Here is a 25,999-nt window from a genome sequence, read left to right on the forward strand (position 1 = left end):
GTTTCCAGAATTCATGCCAGTGTTTTCACTTTTTGATATTTTAGAGATTAGTTTAGTAATTAGAATTTCAAGAAGAGCATCCTATTATAAAAATAGTATTTCACAACACTTGTAAGTCATTGGCCCTTAATTTCCCTGCCTCCTATGCCAAGATATTTTCTAAGCCTTGATGGGGAAGCTGTTTTACTTAAGGTGGAGTACCCGGTCTGTTATTCTTTGTACTTTAAACCCTTATGGTTTTCTTACCCAATTGCTATGTATTTTATGACAATCTTCTATGACAAATTTTGAGAGAAGACTATGTCCTCAAATATAAACATATATACAGAGATAAGAAGTTTTAGGGAATGGCAACTTAGCAAAATAACAACAATTTTTATGGACTCTTTTATATTCTCATTCATGAGGGTTTCAGCAGAAGTACAATACAAAAGTACAATATAAACCATAGAGTATCTTCATTATGAACAGTATTCAAACTCAAACAGAAAGAAGTGATACAATCATAATGTGTATCATCCCATGTCCTGAGGTATCATGTTGCAAAGAAAATTAGTTAATTGAACTTTTTAAATTTCTTTGCAGAACTAGAAAAAATATAAATGGTTTCCTTCTAAATTTCTACATATAAGTACTATCCACATTACAATATTTTTTCTAGAAAGTAACAATTACAAAAAATTAATACAGGTAGTTGTATATTACATGAAATAATTTGTAAAGCCAAGTGCCAATTTTCAGATACCTGACAATTTTATGATAAAAACAGTCATTAAAGTTATAAAAGTGTCTGATTAAACAGTTTGAGCCAATAAACTGAAATCCAGGTCATGTGTTAGAATTTTATTTTAAAGCATATTCTCCATTGTTTAAATGATAGAAATTTCATATTTCAACATAATATTTGATGAGTCAAAAGAAGCTTTGTGAAAATGTACATATGTTTGGTATACTATAGAAGTTTAAATTTAACTTATATTTTCAGATTTAGAATGTGGCTTCCTGAACTTGTAAAATGAATTTTTCTGTGGTCTTAATAAAATAATATAACACTTTGGGGCATAAATGCAAAGAAGCAGCCCTGCACTGGAGGCCAAGATACAGAAAACTTCCACAGCAACCATAGTCTTTCCTTTGGTGCTGTGGTACACAGGGATGAAAGTGATCCAGACACTGCAGAACACCAGCATGCTAAATGTCAAGAGCTTGGCTTCATTGAATGTATCAGGCAGTTTCCTCGACAAGAAAGCTACAGTGAAACTTGCTAGAGCAACAGAGCCCATGTATCCAAGGACACAGTAGAAGGCAATCACTGAACCTTTGTTGCAAACAATGATGATGTGGCCATGTGTCATGTGTACATCAGTTTCAACAAATGGAGGAGAAGTTCCCAGCCAGATTCCACAGAAAATCAGCTGAATCATGGTGCACACAAAAATTATGTATTTGGGTGCCCCTGACACAAGCAGCCACCTCATTCTTCCTGGGACAGTGATCTTGAATGCCAGTATTACAGTAATCGTTTTGGCCAAGACAGTAGAGGCAGCCACAGTGAATGCAATGGCAAATGCAGTCTGTTGCAGAATACAGATGAACATAGTGGGATGACCAATGTAAAGCAAGGAACAGATAAAACAAAATATGAGGGAGATGAGTAGGACATAGCTGAGAGTTTGGTTATTGGCTTTGACTATGGGAGATTCTCGGTGTTTCAGGAAGACACAGAGTACAATAGATGTAAGGACAGAGAAGCATAGAGCAAAGCCAGCCAGAGACTTTCCCAAGGGGTCTCTATAATCTAAAACATCCACAACTTTTTGGAGGCAGAGTGTTTGGTCTTCATTGGCATATTGATCTTCTGGACATTTCACACACTGATCCATATCTAGCATAGGATGAGAAGTATTATCAGATATATTTATTTATTATCATTTACAAGATACACTGAATTAATGCATGGAGAAAAAAATCACAGCTAAATTAGACTTGTGTCTTGTGGTATATGTAAATTTAAATATGGAGCCTGCATAGAATTTGTTCCAAATTGTACTGCTTATCATCTTTATGCAAGCTTTTGTTTATTATTATCTTATATATTCAAGATGTTATAGTATGTTTCCAAATATTCATACCATCCCATAATTTCCATGTTTCCACAATCACATACCTTAGATCATTCTTGAAAAAAGACTTTTGTCATAAATTATGCTCCATATTATGCAAAAATAACTAATAATGGGCTGTGTCCATATATCTTATTATTTATTGATAAGCAATCATTTCATTCTACATGTGTTCTCAAGTTGATGACAAATACACTACCTACACTTCATATCTTGGAAAACGGTCTCTGGTCAACTTGTTCCTAAAACATTGTAACCCCTAACTATATTCCAAATTCTTTTCCTTACACAAACACACAGATAAGTATAGTCCTTTCTGTATGAAAGGGACAGACACCATTAGAGTAAATCATAGTAAAAATTAAGAGTTTTGGAGTCCTGTCCAGTGCATATATGAACAAGATTGATTTCTCATTTAAATTTCTCATTTAAATTAAATTGATTTCCAAAAGAAGGGGTTTAAAGATTGTAACAGTTAGTGAATAAAAATTTGATGTGAGTTCATATTTTTCATTTTCTAACATGATCACAAGTAAAACACATAAAATCTCAACAAAAGAGAACCTTAAATATAAGCTGGGGGAAAACAAAAACATTAAACTTAACAAAGTGTAGAAGGGAAAGACTATCAGGCAACAATCTTACATAAGGAACTAAAGACAACAAAGGAATATTAAAAGACTTTCCATGGAGTACAGATTACCCACTAATTTTCCTTGTATAACAAAATAGTCTTCCCTCAGAACACACAAGTAGTACTATACAGACTTATTTATTATAATTAGAAATATTTGTATACACAGAAAATCTTTGTATGCAACAGAAATGTAAAAGTTGGTCATAAATTTGAAAGGCAGAAACAATGTTTGATTTTGTAGGAAGGCTAGGGAAAGGCAAAATGATGCTATTGTATTACAATCTCCTTAGTAAAAGTGGCAAATGAAATGATGATAATGTATAGGAAGGCAGAGACAGCATGAAAAATATAACATCCAAATTTTCTACATTTCGAAAATGAGATATTCAGTTTCATGATAAAATTGACAATTTTTTCTAAAGCAATTTTTCCTCTAGTTTTTATAATTTCTGTAAGATTAGATAGACCAATGCTCCCAAGTTTCAGTATTTATTCAGAAATATCTACATAATATACTAGTTCTCAAAAAAAATTCTTGACAGAATATACTACACAGAGGTTTGGAATATTTTTCTTCATGTATCATTTTAACATTCACTATAATGGGTTCAGTTTTTTGTTTTGTTTGTTTGTTTGTTTTTAATTTTAATTGAATCAAATTTGGTGAAGTGAATAGTGATGGTCTTTTTCCAGTAATGTCTCTGTATTAAAAGATATATATTCTGTTCCATTCTGTATTATCTATTTGACTGTACTGAAAAATGTTGTCTAAATTGGTGAGTAGAGGCAATAAAATACTCCAGATTTGTATTATAATATATATGTGTGTGTGTGTGTGTGTGTGTGTGTGTGTGTGTGTGTATGTGTTTGTATGTATGTGTGTTTGTGTGTGTGTGTGTGTGTGTGTGTGTCATATGTGTGTGTATTAGAGTACCTGATTATTTTATATAGAATATATATATATATATATATATATATATATATATAAAATATTAGAGAGAGAGAGAGACAGAGATTACCTGTTCAACTGCTGTCCATGCTTACCAGAACTACTGGTTGGCTGTCTGTAGACTCTAGCCACCCTCTCTATTACTTCATACATTATTTCCAGGTCTCAGTTAATATTGTAGCAAAATAACTAAGCAGCTTTATTTCAAAACAGTCCATGCATCCTTTGGATCTATCAGACCATTACACTGGCCTTCCATTAACCATCAATGAACACTAGAAAGCCTTGCCAATGAACTCACTAGTAGAGCAGGCAAAAGTCAGCTAAACCACACTCTGAATAAATAGAAATGAATCAGAAGCCATGGAGTAAAAACCCCACACAACCAAGACAAAACCAGGAGTCAGCTAGTATACCAATGGTCAGGAAAATTTTGAATACCTAGATGCCAAAAAAACCCCAATAAAATCCAAGGCAATGAGTCTCCTACCATAGCAGGACCTGATCATCCAACATAACTAAAGAACAACAAGAATACCATGGAAGTAAGTATAAATATGATGCTTAGAATGGTCTTGGAAAAAAAAAAAAACACTTAAAAAATCACTTGAAGAAATTCAGGTGAACAGAAACAAACCACGAAATTAAGAAATGTGTCAATGAAAGCCAAGAAAACAGAAAGTAGTGGAGGAAATAAGTAATTATCCTAAAGAAGACTATGGAATGAACATTAAACTATTGAAGGAAACAAGTGAATATTTTTTAGGCCTTGTCTTAGTCAGGGTTTCTATTCCTGGACAAAACATCATGAACAAGAAGCAAGTTGGGGAAGAAAGGGTTTATTCAGCTTACACTTTCCATATTGCTGTTGATCACCAAAGGATGTCAGGACTGGAACTCAAGCAGGTCAGGAAGCAGGAGCTGATGCATAGACCATGGAGGGATGTCTCTTACTAGCTTGCTTCCACTTGCTTGCTCAGCTTGCTTTCTTATAGAATCCAAGATTACCAGTCCAGAGATGGTAACACCCACGAGGGGCCCTCCACCTTGATCACTAATTGAGAAAATGCCTTACAGCTGGATCTCATGGAGGTACTTCCCCAACAAAATCTCCTTTCTCTGTGATAACTCCAGCCTGTGTTAAGTTGACACACAATACCAGCTAGTACAATTGACGCCTTGTCAACTTGACACACAAACACATCACTATAAATCACGAATAGAAACCCTGACTAATATAAATGGTACCAGCATTGTCGGGTATTCCTGTGACAACCTGATTAGGTTTGGGGGAGGACTGTGGGAGGATTTTGGAACTTTGGGTTAGAAGATCCATTCATTGTTAAGAGCTCTGTGGGATGTTGTGTAGTAGGTTGGAAGATAATGTTGAGAACAGTGCAGAAGATGGAGGCTTGACTCTTATCAAGGCCATTGCTGTTTTCATTGTGAAGACTCTGTAGTTCTGGTTAGCTGGGGCTGAAGAATCTGCTGTGATTAACAAGATACCAGAACTACTAAAGTGAAAACTTCGCATTACTGAGACTATTGATGCTGGTTAGTTGGAGCTAAGAAATTAGCAGTGATTAAGAAGAGACCATCAATGAGGTGACATCTTCTGGGAAGTGTTATCCGAGAGCACAGAGGCTGTGTTCCAGAGATAGGCAAGTTGTACCCTGTGCTGTGGCTGGACTTGGCTGTAACCTCCTTCTGCCTAGGCAGGCTAGTTCAGACCATAAGGGGTGGGGCCACCTGCCATGTTGCTTCTCCAACTAAACCAGTTTCCTTTGATGTGACACTGTCTGCCACCTGCCAAGAAGGCTTAACTGGTTCTCCAAGATTTTTTGGAGTTAACTACAACCTGTGAATCTGGTGAATTACTGCTGTCCTGACATCAAGAAACTTGGCATGGCAGGGAATGGGTTTCCCTCTTTATAAGCACAGACATTTTTATTAAACATTGGAACCTTGAACAGACTAGCATGTCTTGGTTTCTATTATTTCTTGACCCGCCTAGGTTCCCTTTTCTCTCTTTCAGCCCCGGTTGCCTCGCAGTCTCAAACCCAGACATGAGAGCCGCTCGCTGGCCCCAACAATTTGCAGTACCAACGCGAGACCTGGGAATGGCAGAAGATGCTGGAAGAAACATTGCTGGTATGGAGCTCCAAAGATAGGAAAGTATTAGAAAAATTGTACCGGGACAGGGAGAAGCAACAGGTAAAAGGTTGCTAAGGGTGTGGTATGGTCTGAGCTGGAACAGCGCTGACCCACGCTGGACCCACTTAGGTTCAGCAGTAATATCAGGATCTAGGAACGCAGCAGGCATTCCGCTGCAGCTTTCAGAAGCTTCTTTTTAGGAGGGAGAAATAAAAGGGTTTGGATTATATAATCAGGCGGATGTCATCAGGCAGGAGGAAAGTGGATTTGAAACTCTCCCACAGGCAGAGAGAAATGTTGGGGGATGCCCTGCCTTTTTTTTTTTTTTTTTTTTTTCTGTAGCACTTACAGCAGATATTCTCTGCTCTCTTTGTGTTGTCTAACGTCTAATGTCTGGTGCACCAGTCTGTTCACGTGTTCAATTCATGTGTGTTCTTGTCTAGTCATCTGAATGACTGAATGTTCTGTGTTTCATGTTGGAAAATAAAGATGGATTTATCTGCTGGTTCAGCAAGAGAATGGCCACTTGCTTTAGCCAGGATCAGGCACAGCAGGAGGGTCCCTGCTGGAAAAACTGTTTTTGTTTTTTTTTTTTTTTGGTTTTTTTGTTTTTTTTTTTTTTTTTAGAAAGGGAGTATGCAGCCTCTTGGTTTTGGGGGCGAAAAAGCTGATAGATGGTTTTTTTCCTAAGAAAATTCTCTGCAATCATGATTACTGCATTTAGCTAATGCCAACGAGCTTTTTATTTTATAATTATAGTTAGAAAAATTAAAATTCTCTGATTGGTCTAAGTGTAGCCGCTTCATTTGTTTTTTTACTGGTAATGTGCTCTGTGTGTCTTCACAAGATTATCAGCTCATAAGTTATTGGTTAGGATTAAATAATTGCCACATTGGTAACAGAAGGCTAGCCTTAAATTGGCAACTCAGGAGTCTTTTCTAAGTTTATAAAAGGTTAATCAGACTGTCGAATTTATCAGGACTTTGCGATTTGACATGCCTACTTTATATAAAGTTATTATAGATTTAGAAGTTTGCTTTTTTCTTTTGTGTCTGGATAAATTGTAATGGGTTTGCTTCTAGTGAGCTTGTAATCACTGGAAATATTTGCCTCTAGGTGTGGCTTAAATAGCTTCACCTCATGTAGAAAAATTCTGATAGTCTCTCCTTTAATACAAGAAGCTAAGAGTTTGAATCTTTCAGTGTATATTCTTTTCTAAGTGGAAAGTATTTTATTATCTAATGACTCTCAAGGGAAGTTTACTTTAAATCCTTGATTTCACACAGGGAGCTTTTAAGTCCTGTAGAGTAGCTGTTGCTCCAGAAAATATTCAGAGGCAATATCTTTCTAATACTTAGGGTTTTAGTTATACTATAAAAGGCTTTGCAGAAAATAAAGAAAGCTTTTATAGTTGTTATCAATTATAATCAATGGTAATTAAATATTAGCTGCCCATTTTAGTTAATGTTTATTAAATGTGCCCACAGCATTTCTTTAGCAGGCTGCATTGCATATTAGAAGGAAGTTGGTGAATTCTTCTGACATTGGAGACTCTCCACAGATGCCTAAAAGTTACACTCCAACAGGCATTTATCAACGCCTAGGAAAGAGGGAGGTTGTGGTGTTGCATTATTAGTAACAAGGTATGCTAGAGCAGAACCCCCTGGTGCTAGCTTTCACAAGGCTCACAGGGGTAGCATTAATAGTGACTAGGGTGTGAAATCCTCAGCTTTCATTAATCTGACCCTAAGGAGAGCCGCTTTATCTTTACTGTAAACATTTTTCTGGTTTCTGTAAGTCCTTTTGAAATCATTCCTTTGTTTCATGTCAGGTAACTTCAATGTATGTTGCCTGCTGGAACTCCCTACCCCCTTTATTTTCTGTATTCTTTGGCAAGAGAAAACATTATTGTAAAGTCATTTTTCTTATCCTCCTAGCCAATAGTTGGCCCACATAGAGCCAGCCAGCAGCTTGCTGCTGGGAGGCAGGGTCTTGGGGCATGCAGCTTTCCCTGAGCGGTGGTAGCAGAAAGGTAGCTAGAAAGCAGGCACCTTTGTAGCTAACTCAGGAAGGGCCGCACCCACCATTGTCCCCACCAGGATAGCTGTATTACTCCTGCTAAGACTAGGGGTGCTCTGCCGCCCTCACTTGGACTTTCTGGCCTACAACAGTTTGGGCTGACTTCAGCCTCTTCTGCCTGATAGGAAAACCGAGGGAGGGCAAGGCCTAGGTGGCATTCACATCAAAACAGTTTCAGCATCCTATAAAGGCCGCTGTGGTGCTAACAAAGAATAATAAGATAAATTCCCATAGTTTGGGATTACTATAACAAAAATTGTGTCTTAAGAACCTAAGTGTCTGTTCCTTGTTCCAAACAGCAATTTGGTTATTACAGAATATTAATAATTGACCTATTGCATACCATCATTTTAAATAATAAAAGATAAGTTAAAATTGTTTTTATGCATGATTCTATATCTTCTATAAATTCATGCATGCATACATCCCATTTACTGTGTTTAAAAACAGCCCTTCTATGGGAGAAAAGTGCATGTGTATTGGATCACATGCTTATTCCTTTGAGTTTCCTCCTGCTTCAGCACAGATAATTAAATTGTGTGCTGTAGACAGTGTTTTAAAATGTTGAATAATCAAGCTTTAATTTGCATATTAATAGTCAATATTATATCTCAAAGCTTAGAATTGCTTAAAATTGTTCATCCCTCAGATACTATAAATTCTCAAATTTGCAATGGTTTATGCATACATAACTCATAAGAAGAAATGCTGTTCTTTTAAGAAGACTGTTTTTGGACAGTTAAGAATTTGTCCTGCGTTATCTGAACAAGACCCCTTAAGCCAATGACATGCTAGATTTATATCTCAGGCAGATTACAGGCCTTACATAAGAATAATTTCATTCTTTATATATTCAAAACAGTTATGGTTTAAGACAATATTTTGGTATTCTTGGAAGATGTGCATGTCAAATTGTAAATAATTTTTTTTTTTGCTCATAGTGTCCTCAGTTACTACTTGTTTCCACATAATGGTGTTAATTCTTGAGTACTTATACTTAATAAATTGCTGCAAATAAATGCTCTTATTTCTGAATAAATTATACACATGTGACTATTAATAACTTTTCAAGCTTTCTAGTTACAACCACTCTTCAAGAGAAACAATTGAAAGTGCAATTAGTCACTGCCAATGTTACATTAATACTGACTATAACAGTCAAGTATTTGAGATATTTTGTCAACAAATTATTAATTCTTAAGGAGAAGGTATTTTGGAACTTTAAAACTTTAGCTTCTTAAACGACAAAGAAGGGGGAAATTATATCTCTGTGCATATTATTTAGTGCATTCCTGTGCACATTATTTAAATCATACTCTTATTTTAGAATTTTGAAATTTGGATGTCAAAGAACTTAATAAATGCCTTATAATATCTTAAAATGATCTTTTTATTGGCATAGAGCTTGATCCTCAATAGCTACATTATTAGGAAAGGGAAAAGCATAGGTTCTCTCCACAGAACACTGCAGAAGCATGATGGCTTATTCGTGTGACAAGCTGACAGGTGGGTTCACTCAGTGCCCTGACTGTAGTGACAAGAAAGCTGAATTGGGTACGTGTTTTTGATCCACCTTCTTGCCATTTTTCCAGTTTGGACAAGTGAAGCTGCCTTGCTTCAAGCTTTAAACCTTATGGTAAAAAGAACATCAGAGACTGTGTAATATGACTTAGAAAGATTAGTCATATAAAAAGAGTTATAGTGATTCTTCTGTTTCCCTCATGTGTCCAGTTATTCTAACTCAATCTTAGACTAGTCTAGTAATAATCCCAGTGTTAGAGATTCATATTGAAGATAGCTAAATATTCTTAATTATCTAACAAAGTTATTTGGAGCACAGCCTCCTCTCCCAGAAAGATTGCAGCCTTTCTGTGATTCTCAAAGCCAGTTCCCCACACTGGGAGCTCAAGGTCTAGCTTGGTCATTGTTAATTTGCAACTAAATGGAGTACCTGGATTTTTCCAAAGAAGCTTTTATACTGTTGTTTTTCACTGTCCCACCTTTGTTTCTCAAGCAGGTCAGCCATGCTGTTCAGCCTGACTGCAGCAGGTCTATATCCTTGCCCCCAAAAGCACAGGTGGCAGTTATTAATCTTCATCAAGAAGCATTCTAAGTACATATTGTGGCCTTTGTCTGAATTGGGAATAAGGTGTGCTATGAGGGCCAGTTAGTCAATGACAGGCAACCAGATTTTGGAGCCATATCAATCTAAGACAGAGGTACATGCAAAAGGCCGTGGCTGTTGATAACACACCGCAGAGCCAAGTTTGTGTGAAATATAACACAAACTAGCTGCATGTAGCCTCCAAAACAGAATGGGATAGTTTTGGAAAATCTGAGATCCTAAGATAGGCACTGCTGCCAGCCACCATAACTCCCAGGCAAGACTATAGAGCATAAAGACGTTTGATGCCTCAGTCCAGTTTTGTTTAATATTATATAAAGGGGGGAAATATAACCTCCTTCAGTCTAGGCAGGCTGGTTCAGACCATGTGCCACTGAGGTGGGGCCACCTGCTGTGCTGCTTCTCTGACTAAACCAGTTTCCTTTGATGTGACACAGCCTGCCACCTGCCATGAGGCCAAACTGGTTCTCCAAGATTTTCCTCAGTTAACTATATCCTGTGAATCTGGTGAATTACTGCTAAAAGTCTGTGCTAACAACATCAAGAAACTTGGTGTGGCAGGAAATGGGTTTCCCTCTTTATAAGAACAGACTTTTTTTTTTTTTTTTATTAAACATTGGAACCTTGAACAGACTAGCATGTCTTGGTTTCTATTATTTCTCGACCCGCCAAGATTCCTTCTTCTCTTTCAGCTCCGGTTGCCTCGCAGGTTCGAACCCAGACATGAGAGCTGCAGGCCAGCTCCAACACTTGGCACTGTGTAAGAGTCACCCAGGTGGTACTAGTTTTGAAGGCATGAGAGGATCATGAACAACAGCTGAGTCTTAGTACTATAAGAGGCCATGGAAGGCCATTGGTGAAGGTGCAGCCTCAGTTGCAATTGACAGCAGTGTTTTGGAGATGACAGTACCACGAGATGACCACCAAGAAAAGCAGCAGCAGCAGCAGTGGTGGAGTACAGACATCTGGAGCCTAGAGAACAAGGTGTGTGCTACAAAGTGCAGAGCTGGAGAAGTGACCCAAGCCCTTGTAAGAATACAGATTATGAGTGGATCCCAGACATTGGACAGTTGGTGTTTGATTTTGTTTTTGATTGTGACTGTGTCCTGATGTTTTTCCCTCTTAAAGAAAATATTTAGTGGAGACCACAGTTAAGAGACTTTTAATTATAAAAAGAGTTTGGATTTTAAAAGAGATTGGATATTTTAAAGAGATTGAAATTTTAAGAATTTGCAAAGTCTGTGGGATTTTTTAAGTTATTTAGATCTTGGGGATGAATAAGAAAGTAATGATTGAGGATTACTAGTGATGTTTTTGGGTGTCAAGTTGATAAAGTGTCAGTTATACTGGCTAGCTTTGTGTGAACTTGACATAAGCTGTAGTTATCACAGAGAAAGGAGCTTCAGTTGAGGAAATGCCTCCATGAGATCCAGCTGTAAGGCATTTTCTCAATTAGTGATCAAGCAGGAAAGTCCCTTGTTGGTAGGACCATCTCTGGGCTGGTAGTCTTGTTTCTGTAAGAGAGCAGGCTGATCAAGCCAGGGGAATCAAGCCAGTAAGTAACACCCATCCATGGCCTCTGTATCAGGTACTGCTTCCTGACCTGGTTGAGTTCCAGTCCTGATTTCCTTTGATGATCAATAGCAATGTGGAAAATGTAAGCTAAGTAAACCCTTTCCTCCCCAACTTGCTTCTTGGTCATGATGTTTGTGCAGGAATAGAAACCCTGACTAAGACATACATGGAAAAGGAAAGGGAATCAGTAAAGAAAACACAATCTGAGGAATAATGTATTTAGGAATGCAAACATGACAAGCTTCACCAATAAAATATAAAAGATTGAAGAGAGAATCTTAGGTATAAAGACATAGTGAAATTAAGAGAAGGAATATACCTAATGGACTTAACTGATATCCACAGAACATTTCACCCTAAAATCAAACAATATAACTTCTCAGAACCTCATGGTACCTTCTCAAAAAATGACCATATAATCATACACAAAACTAGCCTCAACCAATACAGGAAAATTGAAGAAAGCTTATGAATCCTATCAGATCAGCACAGTCCAATGCTGCCCTTCAACAACAACAAAACAACACGAAGTCCACATATAGTTGGAAGCTGAACTACTCAATGATAAATTGATCAAGGAATAAATAAAGAAAATAATTAAAGAGTTTTTAGAATATAATGAAAATGAAAGCAAAACCTACCCAAACTTATGGGCCACAATTAAAGCAGTGGTAAGTGGAAAATTTGTAGAAGTGAGTATTTCCAAACAGTATTTGGAGAGACCATACCCTAGCAGCTTACAGCAAATTGGAAATCTCAAGAACAAAAAGAAGCAAATATGCCTAAGAGGAGTAGACAATAGGTAATAATAAAACTCAGGGCTGAAGTTAACCAAGAAGAAACAAAGAGATCTACTCAAGAAATTAACAAAGCCAGGAGCTGGTTCTTTGAGAAAATCAACAAGATAGATAAACCCTTAGCCAGACTAAACAGAGGGCACAGGGCAAGTATCCTAATTAACAAAATCAGAAATGAAAATGGAGACATAACAACAGAAACTGAAGAAAATTTTAAAAAATTACCAACCACTAAAACAAAAGCCTATACTCAATAAAACTGGAAAATCTCAATTAAATGGATGATATTCTAGAAAAAGATCTTGAACCACTCTACATCTGAGAGAGGGCTAACATCTAATATATACAGAGAACTCAAGTTGTTGGACTTCAGAGAACCAAATAACCCTATTAAAATGGGCTAAAGAGCTAAACAGAGAATTCTTAACTGAGGAATCTCGAATTGCTGCGAAGCACTTAAAGAAGAGCTTGCTGTCAGGCACCTGATATAGTCTCATGAGAGGCTCTGCCAGAGCCTGGCAACAATAGAGGTAGATGCTTGCAGCCATCCAGTGGACTGAGGAGGTGATTCCTAGTGGGAATTTAGAGAAAGGACTGATGGAGCTGAAGGGGTTTGCAAACCATACAAAGAGCAACAATATCTACCAACCAGATACCCCAGAGCTCCCAGGAACTAAAAAAAAAAAAAAAAAACCTGTAGAGTACACATGAAGGGATCCATGGCTCCTATCACATATGTAGTAGAGGATGACTTTGTTGGACATCACTGAGAGAAGAGGCTCTTGTTTATGAGAAAGCTCAATGCCCTTCCAGGAAGGAAGTGCTAAGCATTAAAGTATAAACTTCTTTTTCAGCAACTCACACAGTTTTCTCCAAAATCTAACTACTCTGAAACAAGGCAAATCTCAAAAGATTATGGAAAATTTAAATAACTCACTACATGCTACCAGATCACCATGTATTAATGATGGGCATCAAATACCAAAAAGAAAAAAATAAATAAATAAAAAAGCTTACAAACTCATGGGGAAAAAAAAAACAACTCTTAGTACAATGAAATGATGGATCAAGGGGGAAAAAATGAAGACTTTCGAGAATACAATGAAGTTATATACACAACAATCTCAAATAAATGGGACATGATGAAAGTTCTACTTAATGAATAGTTAATAGTTCTAAGTATTTACTTAAGAAATTGGAGAGGTAATGACAGAAAGAATTTAGAAAATATAGATTTTTAATAAATTCAAAAAGATAGGCTGACCATTATCCAACCAATGAAAAGGTCATAGAAAATACATCCAAAATAGTAAATGAATAGGTAGATAAATAAATAATAAAAATAGGGAATAGCAGACATTTAAGTGAATTATTAGAGTACACTTTAAAAACTAGCACTCCCCAAAATCTAATACAATCTAATAAAATGATTATTTTTCTGATGTGTAATAACAAATGGAAGTCATAGCCAGACAAGCAATTTACATAGACAAACGTCCACCATTGAAATAGAAACACTCATTTAAATACTCACAACCTCAACAAAGTGGTCTTTGTCAAAATTGGTTTTAGGTAAAAATTCAACCAGAATTTCAAAGAACTAACACCAGTACATCTCAAATTATTCCACAAAATAGATACAGAAGGAACATTTCCCAGTTCATTTTCTGAATCTCTAGTTACCCTAACACACAAACTATATAAAAAATCAATAGAGAAAAGGAATTATAGATTAATTTCTCTAACAAATAAACATGCAAAATTATTCAATAAAATATTTGCAAACCAAATTCAAGAACACATCAAAAAGATTATCCACCTCTTCATGATAAATACTTGTGTAATTCTTAATGCAAGAAACATACCTAAAGATTCTAAAGACAATTAACAGCAAGTGCATATCCAAGATAAATACTGGCATAATTTCTAATTCAAGAAACACACCTAAAGATTCTAAAGACAATTTGTAACAAGGTTATAGCCAAGCAAGTGTGGATGCCTCAGTCCCTCTTAGAAAGAGGAACAAAAGCCGGTTATGGTGGCGCACACCTTTAATCCCAGTACTTGGGAGGCAGAGACAGGTGGATTTCTGAGTTCGAGGCCAGCCTGGTCTACAAAGTGAGTTCCAGGATAGCCAGGTCTATACAGAGAAACCCTGTCTCGAAAAACCAAAAAAAAAAAAACTTGAAATAGTCAAGCCATGAATTTTATGTACTCATATATAAGTAGATATTAGCCATAAATTTCAGCATAACCATGCTGCAATCCACTGACCAAAGAAACTGAGTAATAAGGAAGCTCCAAATGAGGATGTACAAATATTGCAAATATTACATGGAAGATGCAACTAAATAGTCTTAGGAAGTTGGAGATGGGGTAAGGGGTACAGGGATATTGAGAAATTACGGGGAGAGGGGTTGGAGAGGCCTGGGAGTGAGAATGGAAATTGATGAGTGGCTGCTCTGGGATTAGCTGGAGGCCTTGGAAGAGAGAGCATACAGGGAATATACAATGATGAGCCTAACTTAGATTCTAAGCAGAATGGGATATAGAAACCTAACTGGCTACCTGCTGTAATTAGGCACAACTTGTAGAAGAAGGAAAGGGACATCAATCCACTCAGGGAATACTTCAAACAAATATTGTGATGCTTATTTGCATCAATAAAGATGGAGCAGAGGCTGTGGGAATTGCCAACCAATGGTTTTCCCAAAACCTATGATGGAGCCAATGTCTTCCACTATTAATAGTACTGTTATTCTTGCAAACAGGAAAGGAGTATAACTCCTGAGAGGCTTCATATAGCAACAAAAGGAAGTAGATGAAGAAACTCACAAGAAATATCAGGATGAGTTTAGCAAGTATTCTAGGAAGTAGACATTGGTAAGCTAGAAGTGTCAAAGACACTACAAGAACACCTATAGAGTCAAATAAACAGGCCCTCTAGGAACTCACTGAGAGTAGACCGCCAACTGTGGAGTATGCCCTGGCTGGAACTAGGCTCATTACACATAAATAGCAAAGGTACAGTTTGGTCTTCATCTGGGTCCTGTTACAAGTGAAGCAAAATCTATTTCCATCTTTGTGCCCTGCCATTGGATTTCTTTCCTCTACTTGGGCTGCCACTCTGGGCCTCAGCACTAGTTCTACTTTGAACAGATAACACATGGTAGAGCAGTATCCAAGGGGATGCTGTCCTTCTCTAATGGGAAGGCAAGAGTGTATTAAGGGGATGAATTTTTAAATATGGAACTGGTGAAACAGAAGGAATGGAGGCTATGATTAGAATGTAAAATGAATAAAAGGTAAAATACTAAAAAAGGAATAGCATTCATGTATTTAACACAATTGAAAAGAACAAACATGTCATAATGCAGTAATCACTCATATTCTAAAAAAAATTCAGGAAAAATTTCGTGTTCCCAGGCTCTAGAATAAGGGTACAAAATATATTGAGAGAGAGAGAGAGAGAGAGAGAGAGAGAGAGAGAGAGAGAGAGAGAGAGGGTTTATAATTTTGAATAACAGTATTTCTGAAGAATATTACTCCTTAACATGATGTATCTTTTCCTTTACACATAGGACTTTTGAGAACTATGTTAAATATGGGAGAAAAAAATCAATATGATTATTTTCATAAATGATAACCTTACTTGTCATGTTTGAAATTTCATTTTCTGGGCAGGGGTTACAAACAAAACAGCAGATGTCCTTTTCTTCCTGAGGGGATTTTCTGAGTCCTGGTCTGCAAGGCATACTACATATTGAGGGTAGAATCTGTGAAAAAATTAATATGTATTACACAAATAAGGACAATATCCTAATGAACAAACAACCAGTGATAAACACAACAGAGATCCACTGAAAGACCTCATTTAACATACATATACCATATTAAATTTTACTGTTTTGTTTTTTATGAGCAAGCCTTTGTTGCAAGGCCGGTGATATAGCTGTCCCTTATGAGACTAGGCCGGGGCATAGCAAACACAGAAGTGGATGCTCACAGTCAACTATTGGATGGATCACAGGGCCCCCAATGGAGGAGCTAGAGAAAGTACCCAAGGAGCTAAAGAGATCTGCAACCCTATCGGTGGAACAACATTATGAACTAACCAGTACCCCGGATTTCTTGACTCTAGCTGCATATGTATCAAAATATGGCCTAGTCGGCCATCACTGGAAAGAGAGGCCCATTGGTCAGGCAAACTTTATATGCCCCAGTACAGGGGAACACCAGGGACAAAAAATGGGGATGGGTGGGTAGGGGAATGGGGGGAGGGAGGATGTGGGGGACTTTTGGGATAGCATTGGAAATGTAATTGAGGAAAATACATAATAAAAAAAGAAAAAAAACTGAAAAAATGTATGAATGTATGATGATTTATATATTAAGAATCATCAGAAAAGAGTATAGGAATAAGAGAGAATATCTAGGACAGTATAAAGTAATTCAATAAGTGAAGAAATACCAAGTATTTATTCCATGGCAAAGCAAAAGTAGAACATATTTTAGGGAATCATGCTACATCTTAAGGATTAAAATTATGACTAAATTACCTGATCCATATCTGTAGCCCACTCCATCATTTCCTTAGACATATATAGCTGTTGACCACTTGGAAGATAACCTGAAAATCTTCCTATTTTCATTTTAAGACCATAATATTTTTGGAAATTTGGGATATAGAAAATGTCATACTCTGTATCCTGTTTTAAATTCTGGTTCATGTTGACTAGGTCTCCAGCAGGATTTACAAATTTTAAGGTCTTCAGAATAGAGAACATCTAAAACACATTGTCATTTTAGTTTCAATTAGGCTTACACATTATAATAGAAAGTATTCGGTTTAGAAAATTCCCAATTATTATTATCCTTTCAAAAAATATAAATTTACCAGAAGTATTCAGTGCTAAAGACATAAATAAATTTAATGTAGATGTAAAGTCACTTTATTAACTAATAAAATTTTCTTTCTGGATTTGATGTTCTAAAACCTTTACTCCTGATTTTTCTGTTTGAAGAGTAATGACACATTCTCTGTGTTTTAACTGCCAATAGTGTTATTTGATCACAGGTAATGGAATGGAAATTATTAAGTGAAATTAATGGAAAAGTACTTAATATTCTTTGGGATCCATTTAGCAAATTGATCAGCAACTTTTGAATAACACAAAAGACAAGTCATTTTCTTATTGTTATTTAGGAATTTCATGAGAAAAAATTAATACATGAGTCACATATGAGTTTTAAATATCTGGACAAAAATTCATGACTTAGATTGTGAATGCTGACTTCCATACCAGTGTTGGCTCTCTCATAATTTATGACACTAACATGATCTGCCACCTATGCAATAATAGAGTACAAAACTATGTACATTTATAGGTCAAATTATTTATTGACATGGTTTTAGACCATGCTGTTCTCTTAAAGAACTCAAACCATATAAATGCCATTGAGTATAAGACTAATTACCTTCCAAGAGTCGAATTCCAGTTCCGTCCCAGCATTTGTTGACCATATGTCTACTTGTTGCAGAAGCATCTCATGCACTGAGTGGGCCACAGCATACATAGCATTGTATAAGTTATAGGATATATCACTCATGGACATTCCAATAGGTGTCATGAATAACCATTTAAATACAGTTTTGATTGGACAATTCTTTAGCTTCTTACAATTAGACGGTGGCAAAGAACATGTAAAATATGTCCACCACAGTTTGGCAAGGGAAAATTCACTACTGTAGTTTGAAGGGTGTACTGTTTGGATGAATTTTTCAAAACCAGATATTTCAGATTGCTGGTGTGAAAAAATGAAACTCCCCGTGGAGGAGTATAGTAAAAAATCTCCTATAACTGTGATCATATCAAATTGTGACACACTAACCCAGATTCTCCAAATGCCTTCAGATTTCCACATAATGAGGGTAAACTGTATGGGAGAGTCTTTGTCTCCATAAACTATTACAACTGTTGCTGATGACATTGCAATTTTGTTATAATTCATACGAAACTCTTTAAGGGCCATGAACTTCTCAGTTTGGATAATAATCGCAACTGATAAACAGACAATGTGTTTTTGCATTTCTCCTCTCAATTCAGAAAGGAATTGAATTCCATGGTCATCATTTGTAACTATTGCTCCTATCCAGTTCCATCTGAAATGAACCACTAGGGACACCATGGCTAGTGGTAGAGATGTGTCCTTGGGAGATATCTGGTAAAGATGAGGAAATTGTTCATTATCGTTCAGAAGAAGATGAAAATGACCACAGTAGAGCTGAAAAATAAATAACATAGGCAACAATATGAACATGATGGAATGCAGAGGGATTCATGTAACATCAGAGTGTGCTTGAGCAAAGTGTATCAATGCTAGAAAGTGTTTATTCTTCATCTAATTACAATTATATCCAACTCCTTGCAATTCTCTAAACTAGTAAAAGTATACTAAGTCTTCTGGTATAATATTTCACAATACTGCTCTCTCCCATGCCCACTTATGATAAAGTTATTTTGTTTGACACAAAAAATATCTGTGTATTTATGCTTGATAAATCATAATAAACATAAGCCCTTTATTTGCCTTTTAAATTACCTTCATACTGTGGTGAGAAAGTATTTCCTTAAAATTATTCTATCTTCACTTACCTCAGGAACTCTAGAGATGTACAGTAATGGTCCAAGACTTGTAGATACTCCCCATTTAGGTGTTGTAAGTACAATTAAATATTTTCTATGATTTCTGCAGTAGTAATTAGGAATAAATTCCTCACTTTTAAATGCCAAACCAGTTCTCTCACCATATAATTCTAGGCCACATTCAATATTAACTAGCAGAGAAATGTTGGGTAAAATATGTCCATTCTTATTTATTTCTTCCATGGCAAGATAAACAGAGAAAATTAAATGGTTTGTCTTGGGTGTCACCCTGAAAACAGAGAAGCAAAGAATATAATTTCTTAGCCATGGTGACACATACCTTTAATCCCAGAACTTGGGAGGCAGAGTCAGGCAGATTTCTGAGTTGAAGGCCATCCTGGTCTACAGAGTGAGTTCCAGGACAGCCAGAGCTACACAGAGAAAACCTGCCTTGAAAAACAAAACAAAAAGAAACAAAACACAACAACAAAGAAATAATAATTTCTAAAACTGTACAAGCACAAGCCAGAAAAAAAAAAATCCTAGCATACAGAGAGGAATTCAGCACAATAACCACACAGTTATGTACTGGTTTTAACTGACAGGAAAGTGAATATAGCATAAGTTTACATTAAATTCTCTAAATACTTACAAAATAAAATTCTGGTGTATTATACAGCCTACGAACACAAATCATAAGGCTATCAGGAGCCTTCTTCTCTGTGTTCATAATGATGGCATATGATAAATTTAGAGGTAATCTGAGAAAATATGATGACATTGCACTTTCCCCTATAATTCACGGTTCTCTAACCTCAATGATGTTACTCACAAATACCTTAAACACAACTTTAAAATTTTTACTAGTAGGTATTTAGGCAGAATATCTATTTATACTACCAATACTATATCCACACAAGATTCTCATTTGAGATTATCAATTTGTATTAAGTTTTGTTGTATATCTACCCTCATGGATATGTCTTTGAGAATCCTAAATTATTAACATTGGTCTAATATTATATTGCTTTTCAAGGAGATCAAAAACAATGTAGGTGCAATGGTAATCCTATACTTTACTTTTAAAAATAACTCTCTTATTCAACTGTGCTGTTGTGTTTATAGTAATGATATAAAATCCAAGTACTGGTGACAAATTAACAGTGAATAACCATACAACAATTTCTTTTGTGTAGGCACAATATAGGATGAGAAACATACATTATTTTGGAAACATATCTGCTATGTAATATACAAGGCTTTATAGGAAGTTATATGCAATAATTAAACTCTGTGATACACACACATACACACACACACACACACACACACACACACACACACACACACACACATTTGTCAATGACCATGACCAGAGAAAAACTTAAAAACTGTGTCATGTAATCATCCAAAGATATTTTCTATTTAAAACGTTTTCTGTTGTTAAAGTCTAAATAAGAAATTCTTGCCTTGATATTTTTTTATTAATAATAAGTAAGAAGTAATTAAAACATTTCTCTAGACCTCTCTCATTCTTCACCACGTGAAAACAAATACAGTGAAAATTCATGCAGTTTAAATTGTTAGAGTGCTAGACATTAAACTTCATATACTTTAAAAAAAAGAACACCCAGACATCTTGTCTCATTAGCTAGAAAAAAATGAAATTAAATAAAATTAATTACAAAAAAACCCAACCCTTTCCTTGACATATATGACAAGGCTTATCTGAAACAATATCTAGCTGAGAAGGCATATGGGGGATGTACAAATGTATTTCTGAAGGTTTTATACCTCAAATATCTTAAGTTCCCCTTCATTCTTTCTCATCTCCATCTGAACATTTGGCATTCTGGCTCAAATCCTCCACCCTACATTTTACCATGAACATTGACTTTTATTATTTAATACTCACTTTCTCTATTATATCAACCCAGTTCTTCTAAATATTTTCTTTAATGTAATCCAAACTCACAAATATTCATTATCTCCAATTTTCTTTTATTCTGATATATTCTATTGAAAAGTGAATAGGATCTTTTTCTAAAAGTATCAATGTCACTGTACTAATCTCTCTCTCTCTCTCTCTCTCTCTCTCTCTCTCTCTCTCTCTCTCTCTCTCTCACACACACACACACACACACACACACATATTCATGATGCCATTTTTAACATTATATTATTGAAAGTTTGAAATGTTACTATTTTTTAGATATTTTCTTTATTTACATTTCAAATGCTATTCGAAAAGTTCCCTGTACACTTCCCCTGCCCTGCTCCCCTACCCACCCACTCCTACTTTTTGGCGCTGTCATTCTCCTGTACTGGGGTATATAAAGTTTGCAAGACCAAGGGGCCTCTCTTCCCAATGACTAGGCCATATTCTGCTACATATGTAGGTAGAGACACAGCTCTGGGGGTACTGGTTAGTTCATATTATTGTTCCACCTATCGGGTTGCAAACCTCTTCCTTCAGCTTCCTGGGTACTTTCTCTAGCTCCTCCATTGGGGGCAATGTGTTCCATCCAAAAGATGACTGTAAGCATCCACTTCTGTATTTGCTAGGGACTGGAAGAGCCTCACAAGAGACAGCTATATTAGGGTACTTTCAGCAAAATCTTGCTGGCATATGCAATAATGTCTGTGTTTGGTGGCTGATTATGTGATGGATCCCTGGGTGGGGTAGTCTCTGGATGGTCCATATTTTCGTCTTAGCACCAAAAGTGGTCTCTGAAACTCCTTCCATGGGTATTTTGTTCCCTATTCTAAAAAGGAAGTAAGTATCCACACGTTGGTCTTCCTTCTTGATTTTCTTGTGTTTTGCAAATTATATCTTGTGTATGCTAAGTTTCTGGGCTAACACCCACTTATCAGTGAGTGAATATCAAGTGACTTTTTTGTGACTAGATTACCTCACTCAGGATGATATCCTCCATATACATCCATTTGCCCAATAATTTCATAAATTCATTGTTTTTAATAGCTGAGTAGTACTTCATTGTGTAAATGTACCACATTTTCTCTATCCATTCCTCTGTTGAGGGACATCTGGGTTCTTTCCAGCTTCTGTCTATTATAAATATGGATACTATGAACATAGTGGAGCATTTGTCCTTACTACCATGTGGAACATTTTCTGGGTATATGCCCAGGAGAGGTATTGCTGGATCTTCCAGTAGTACTATGTCCAATTTTCTGAAAACCGCCAGACTGACTTCAAGGGTGGCTGCACAACATTGCAATTCCACCAAAAATGAAGGAGTGTTCCTTTCTCCACATCCTTGCCAGCATCTGCTGTCACCTGAATTTTTGATCTTAGCCATTCTCACTGGCATGAGGTGGAATCTCAGGGTTGTTTTGATTTGCATTCCCCTGGTGATTAATGATGTTGAACATTTTTTCATGTCCTTCTTGGCCCTTTGGTATTCCTCAGTTGAGAATTCTTTGTTTAGCTCTGTACCCAATTTTTAATGGGGTTATTTCAATTTCTGGAGTCCAGTTTCTTGAGATCTTTGTATATATTGGATATTAGTCCCTTATCAGATTTAGGATTGGTTAAAAACTCTTTCCCAATCTGTTGGTGGCCATTTTGTCTTATTGACAGTGTTTTTTTGCCTTATAGAAGCTTTGCAATTTTATGAGGTCCCATTTGTCAATTCTTGATCTTATATTACAAGCCATTGCTGTTCTGTTTAGGATTTTTTTCCCCTCTGCCCATACATTCGAGGCTTTTCCCCATGTCTCCTCTATAAATTTCAGTGTCTCTGGTTTTATGTGGAGGTCTTTGATCCACTTAGACTTCAGCTTTGTACAATGAGATAAAAATGGATCAATTTTCATTCTTCTACATGATAACTGCCAGTTGTGCGAGTACCATTTGCTGAAAATGCTGTCTTTTTTTCCACTGGGTGGTTTTAGCTCCCTTTTCAAAGATTAAGTGACCATAGGTGTGTGGATTCATTTCTGGGTCTTCAATTCTATTCCATTGATCTACCTGTCTGTCGCTATACCAGTACCATGCAGTTTTTATCACAACTGCTCTGTAGTAGAGCTTGAGGTCAGGCATGGTGATTCCACCAGAGGTTCCTTCATTGTCGGGAAAAGTTTTTGCTATCCTAGGTTTTTTTGTTATTCCAGATGAATTTGCAAATTGCCCTTTCTAACTCAGTGAAGAATTAAGTTTAATTTTTGATGGGGATTGTATTGAATTGCAGATTGCTTTTGGCAGGACCATTTTTGATAAATGTTCTACAACATTGCAGAGAAATTTTCACAATTTCTTCAACTAAAATCTCAAGTAGAGTAATCCCATTTAAAAAGATATTACATAAAATATATATCAACTTATATAAAGTACATTCAATCCCCATCAATCCAAACACACTCAATATTATTACAAAAAGAGAAATAAATTTAAATGTTGAATGAGTTTATTAAATAAGAATATACAGTAATAATGAGAAATAAAATTTTGAAATGTGTAAATGACAGTGTTGGTAATGGAAAATTCTGTACCCGTAGTACTGCTCTCTCAAATTTTATCAGGAATCACAGTCAACACATTTTATTCTAGCACTCAAAACATAGAAATAGAAAGTCATAGCTTGTATGGGCATCTTCACTTGTAAGAAATTAACAAATTATCTTCTGGAATAGAGAGATGCTTCATATGTTTCTAATTGAAAACTTTTCATAAGTTTCTGAAATTGTTAATACAAAAAATATTTTGCAATGTTTTGAAACAGAATGTAAAATAAAGGAAAGAGAAAATTCTCCTTGTGAGAAAATAGTTCTCCCAGTATTGACTTCTGCTGCAGGAGTCATATGCCATAAAAATTTTAAATTATGATAGATAGATAATTCAAATAAAATCTGTATATAACATAATCTATAATACATTTAACTAAAACAAAGAGCATATTTTCAAATGGCTGATGTACAGAACTTGGGAATCCATTATGACAAATGAAACATTAGCAGACTAATAAAGACCAGTTTATTGTAGTCTCTATGAAATATGCCAAAAGCAATGCTTGCTCCAATATTCTCAGGTAAATCCCAAGACACAATAAGTTGGAAACTGGCAATTAAGGGTGTCTTTCTAATAGCAAGGTCAATACTGTGGGTTATTTATTCAGGATCTACAGAGAAAATGTGACTCAAAAGTGAAAAACAATAGCATACACATAAAAAAATCAGAATTTGGAAAATATCCAGAATTGAAACAAAATAAATTTTGGTTATCTCCTAGAAAGAAATAGCCAGAGGAGCACATGGTATCATGGTCTACATCCCAGCATCTCTAGAATGCTTTGTCTCCTATGATAAAGTAAAATATGTAAATGAAGTATGTACTTACTTCTTGTCTAGATTCCAACTGAAATAATCATTCTTCACATAACCTTGCTTAGTGTAAATAGAAAAGAAACAATAAGTTTCTTTATCTCCTAGATCATTTTTGGCGTCTTTTATTCTCCAAAAGCATCTGGGGTCACTCAAATGACAGAAAATAATGGAAATCTTCAGAAACCAGAAGACAGAGATCAAAGAGAACGTATTTTTCATGTCAGCAAGATATCTGCCTGAGCAAAATGCATCATATACAGTAAGATAGACAGAAACTTGTGTATTAATTTTGTGTGAACCCATCCAGGCACCACTATTTATTACTGTTCTTACTTCTAAAGGACAAATGTACTTTTCTTAGCAATTTACTTTTCAGTTCCTTGTTTGCCTCTGGAGGATTCTTAAGCACTCTCTGGCCTTGGGCTTGGCATCTGAGTTCATCTGTTCAGGTAACAAATAAGGGCTATAACTTTCTGCATGATTATCCTTTTCCTCCATATCACTTATGTTTACATGAATATCAGTAGAAATGATCATCAGGCAGGATTCCTCTTGGGCAAATTTTCTAACAAACCTAGTTCATCGAACCAGTTTTCTGATGAACATTTGAAACACATAACTAAGATTACATCAGCTATTCCAAATGAGCTTTACTAGAAATTATGTCAAAGACTCCAACTCAACTCAATTTAACTCAGTAATAAACATATTAACAATATCATGCAATGCCTGCATGTGACCCCAGCACTTATGGATATTAATTTTATAAAGTTTCTTTTAGGCTATATTCCTCTTCCTTTAATTCATATCTATAAATTGAATTACTTTTGGGTCATTTTTATGGAAGAATGAGTAATTTAAATAAAACATTTTCTTAATCTTAGTTTATAAGAGTTGATTTTGTAGGGAAATTAAGGCTAGTAAAATTTTGCTTTCATTTTTCTTTAGGAAATGTTAAAAAACAATTTGAGTGCATAGAATATCATTCTTGAATAACTTCAAATTTTATTAACGTTAATTGTTATATTCATTAAGAATTCAAGTCTCATAACTTAAGAGCTATTTGCATAATGATTCATCATTACAAACCACATAAACCCTAGATTATATTCAGTTTGAATTAACATTTAAAGTTAGTTATAAATATTTTTGTTATTCATCTTCGGTGGTAGTTTCCTTTATGGAAGATTTTGTGAGGGGTATATATAAGCAACAGGAAGCAAAAAATTATCCCTGAAAGGACTGAAAAATCTCACTATAAAAGACGGTTAAAAAACCCAGTGTATGAGGCTGAACATTGATCTTTTTTTTTTTAATGAGTATCATTTGTTAGAATACAGTTTCAAAATTATATGGGTTTTCCCATTTAGTTGTTCTTTTTTCCCTAGTTGCTATATTATATTGAATTTGCCTGACTAGTTATTTCTTTTAAAAACTTAATATTTTTCTGTTTAGTTCTTTGATAGTCTTTATTTTTGCACTATTTTTTTGATTATCAAAATATTTTTCCCTAATTCTTTCTATTACAACATTTATCAACCACAGAACTTTGGGTCCTCTATTTTTT

The 25,999-nt window shown here is 35.6% G+C and overlaps 1 protein-coding gene across 1 annotated transcript; it reads right to left on the reverse strand.

Annotated features, from left to right (window-relative positions):
• Window positions 1-968: 968 nt before the first annotated feature.
• Vmn2r75 (vomeronasal 2, receptor 75) lies at window positions 969-24,651 on the reverse strand. Its single transcript, NM_001102578.1, has 6 exons — window positions 24,446-24,651; window positions 19,096-19,375; window positions 17,918-18,724; window positions 16,999-17,226; window positions 16,092-16,215; window positions 969-1,885 (listed from the first exon to the last, which is right to left on the reverse strand). Exons 1-6 carry the CDS (start codon window positions 24,649-24,651, stop codon window positions 969-971), a joined length of 2,562 nt encoding a protein of 853 aa, NP_001096048.1.
• Window positions 24,652-25,999: the final 1,348 nt, after the last annotated feature.

The sequence above is a fragment of the Mus musculus genome, chromosome 7, assembly GCF_000001635.26.
Source record: "Mus musculus strain C57BL/6J chromosome 7, GRCm38.p6 C57BL/6J".
Lineage (NCBI taxonomy): Eukaryota > Metazoa > Chordata > Mammalia > Rodentia > Muridae > Mus > Mus musculus.

What these genes read in the sequence shown, in the direction of transcription:
- Vmn2r75 (NM_001102578.1), bottom strand. Translation starts at nt 24,651, where the DNA reads ATGAAAAATACGTTCTCTTTGATCTCTGTCTTCTGGTTTCTGAAGATT. An exon ending in ACATCTCTAGAGTTCCTGAG is followed by an intron (nt 18,725 to 19,095) that starts GTAAGTGAAGAT and finishes TTTATTTTTCAG; the next exon opens with CTCTACTGTGGTCATTTTCA. An exon ending in GGGCTACAGATATGGATCAG is followed by an intron (nt 16,216 to 16,998) that starts GTAATTTAGTCA and finishes ATTTTTTCACAG; the next exon opens with ATTCTACCCTCAATATGTAG.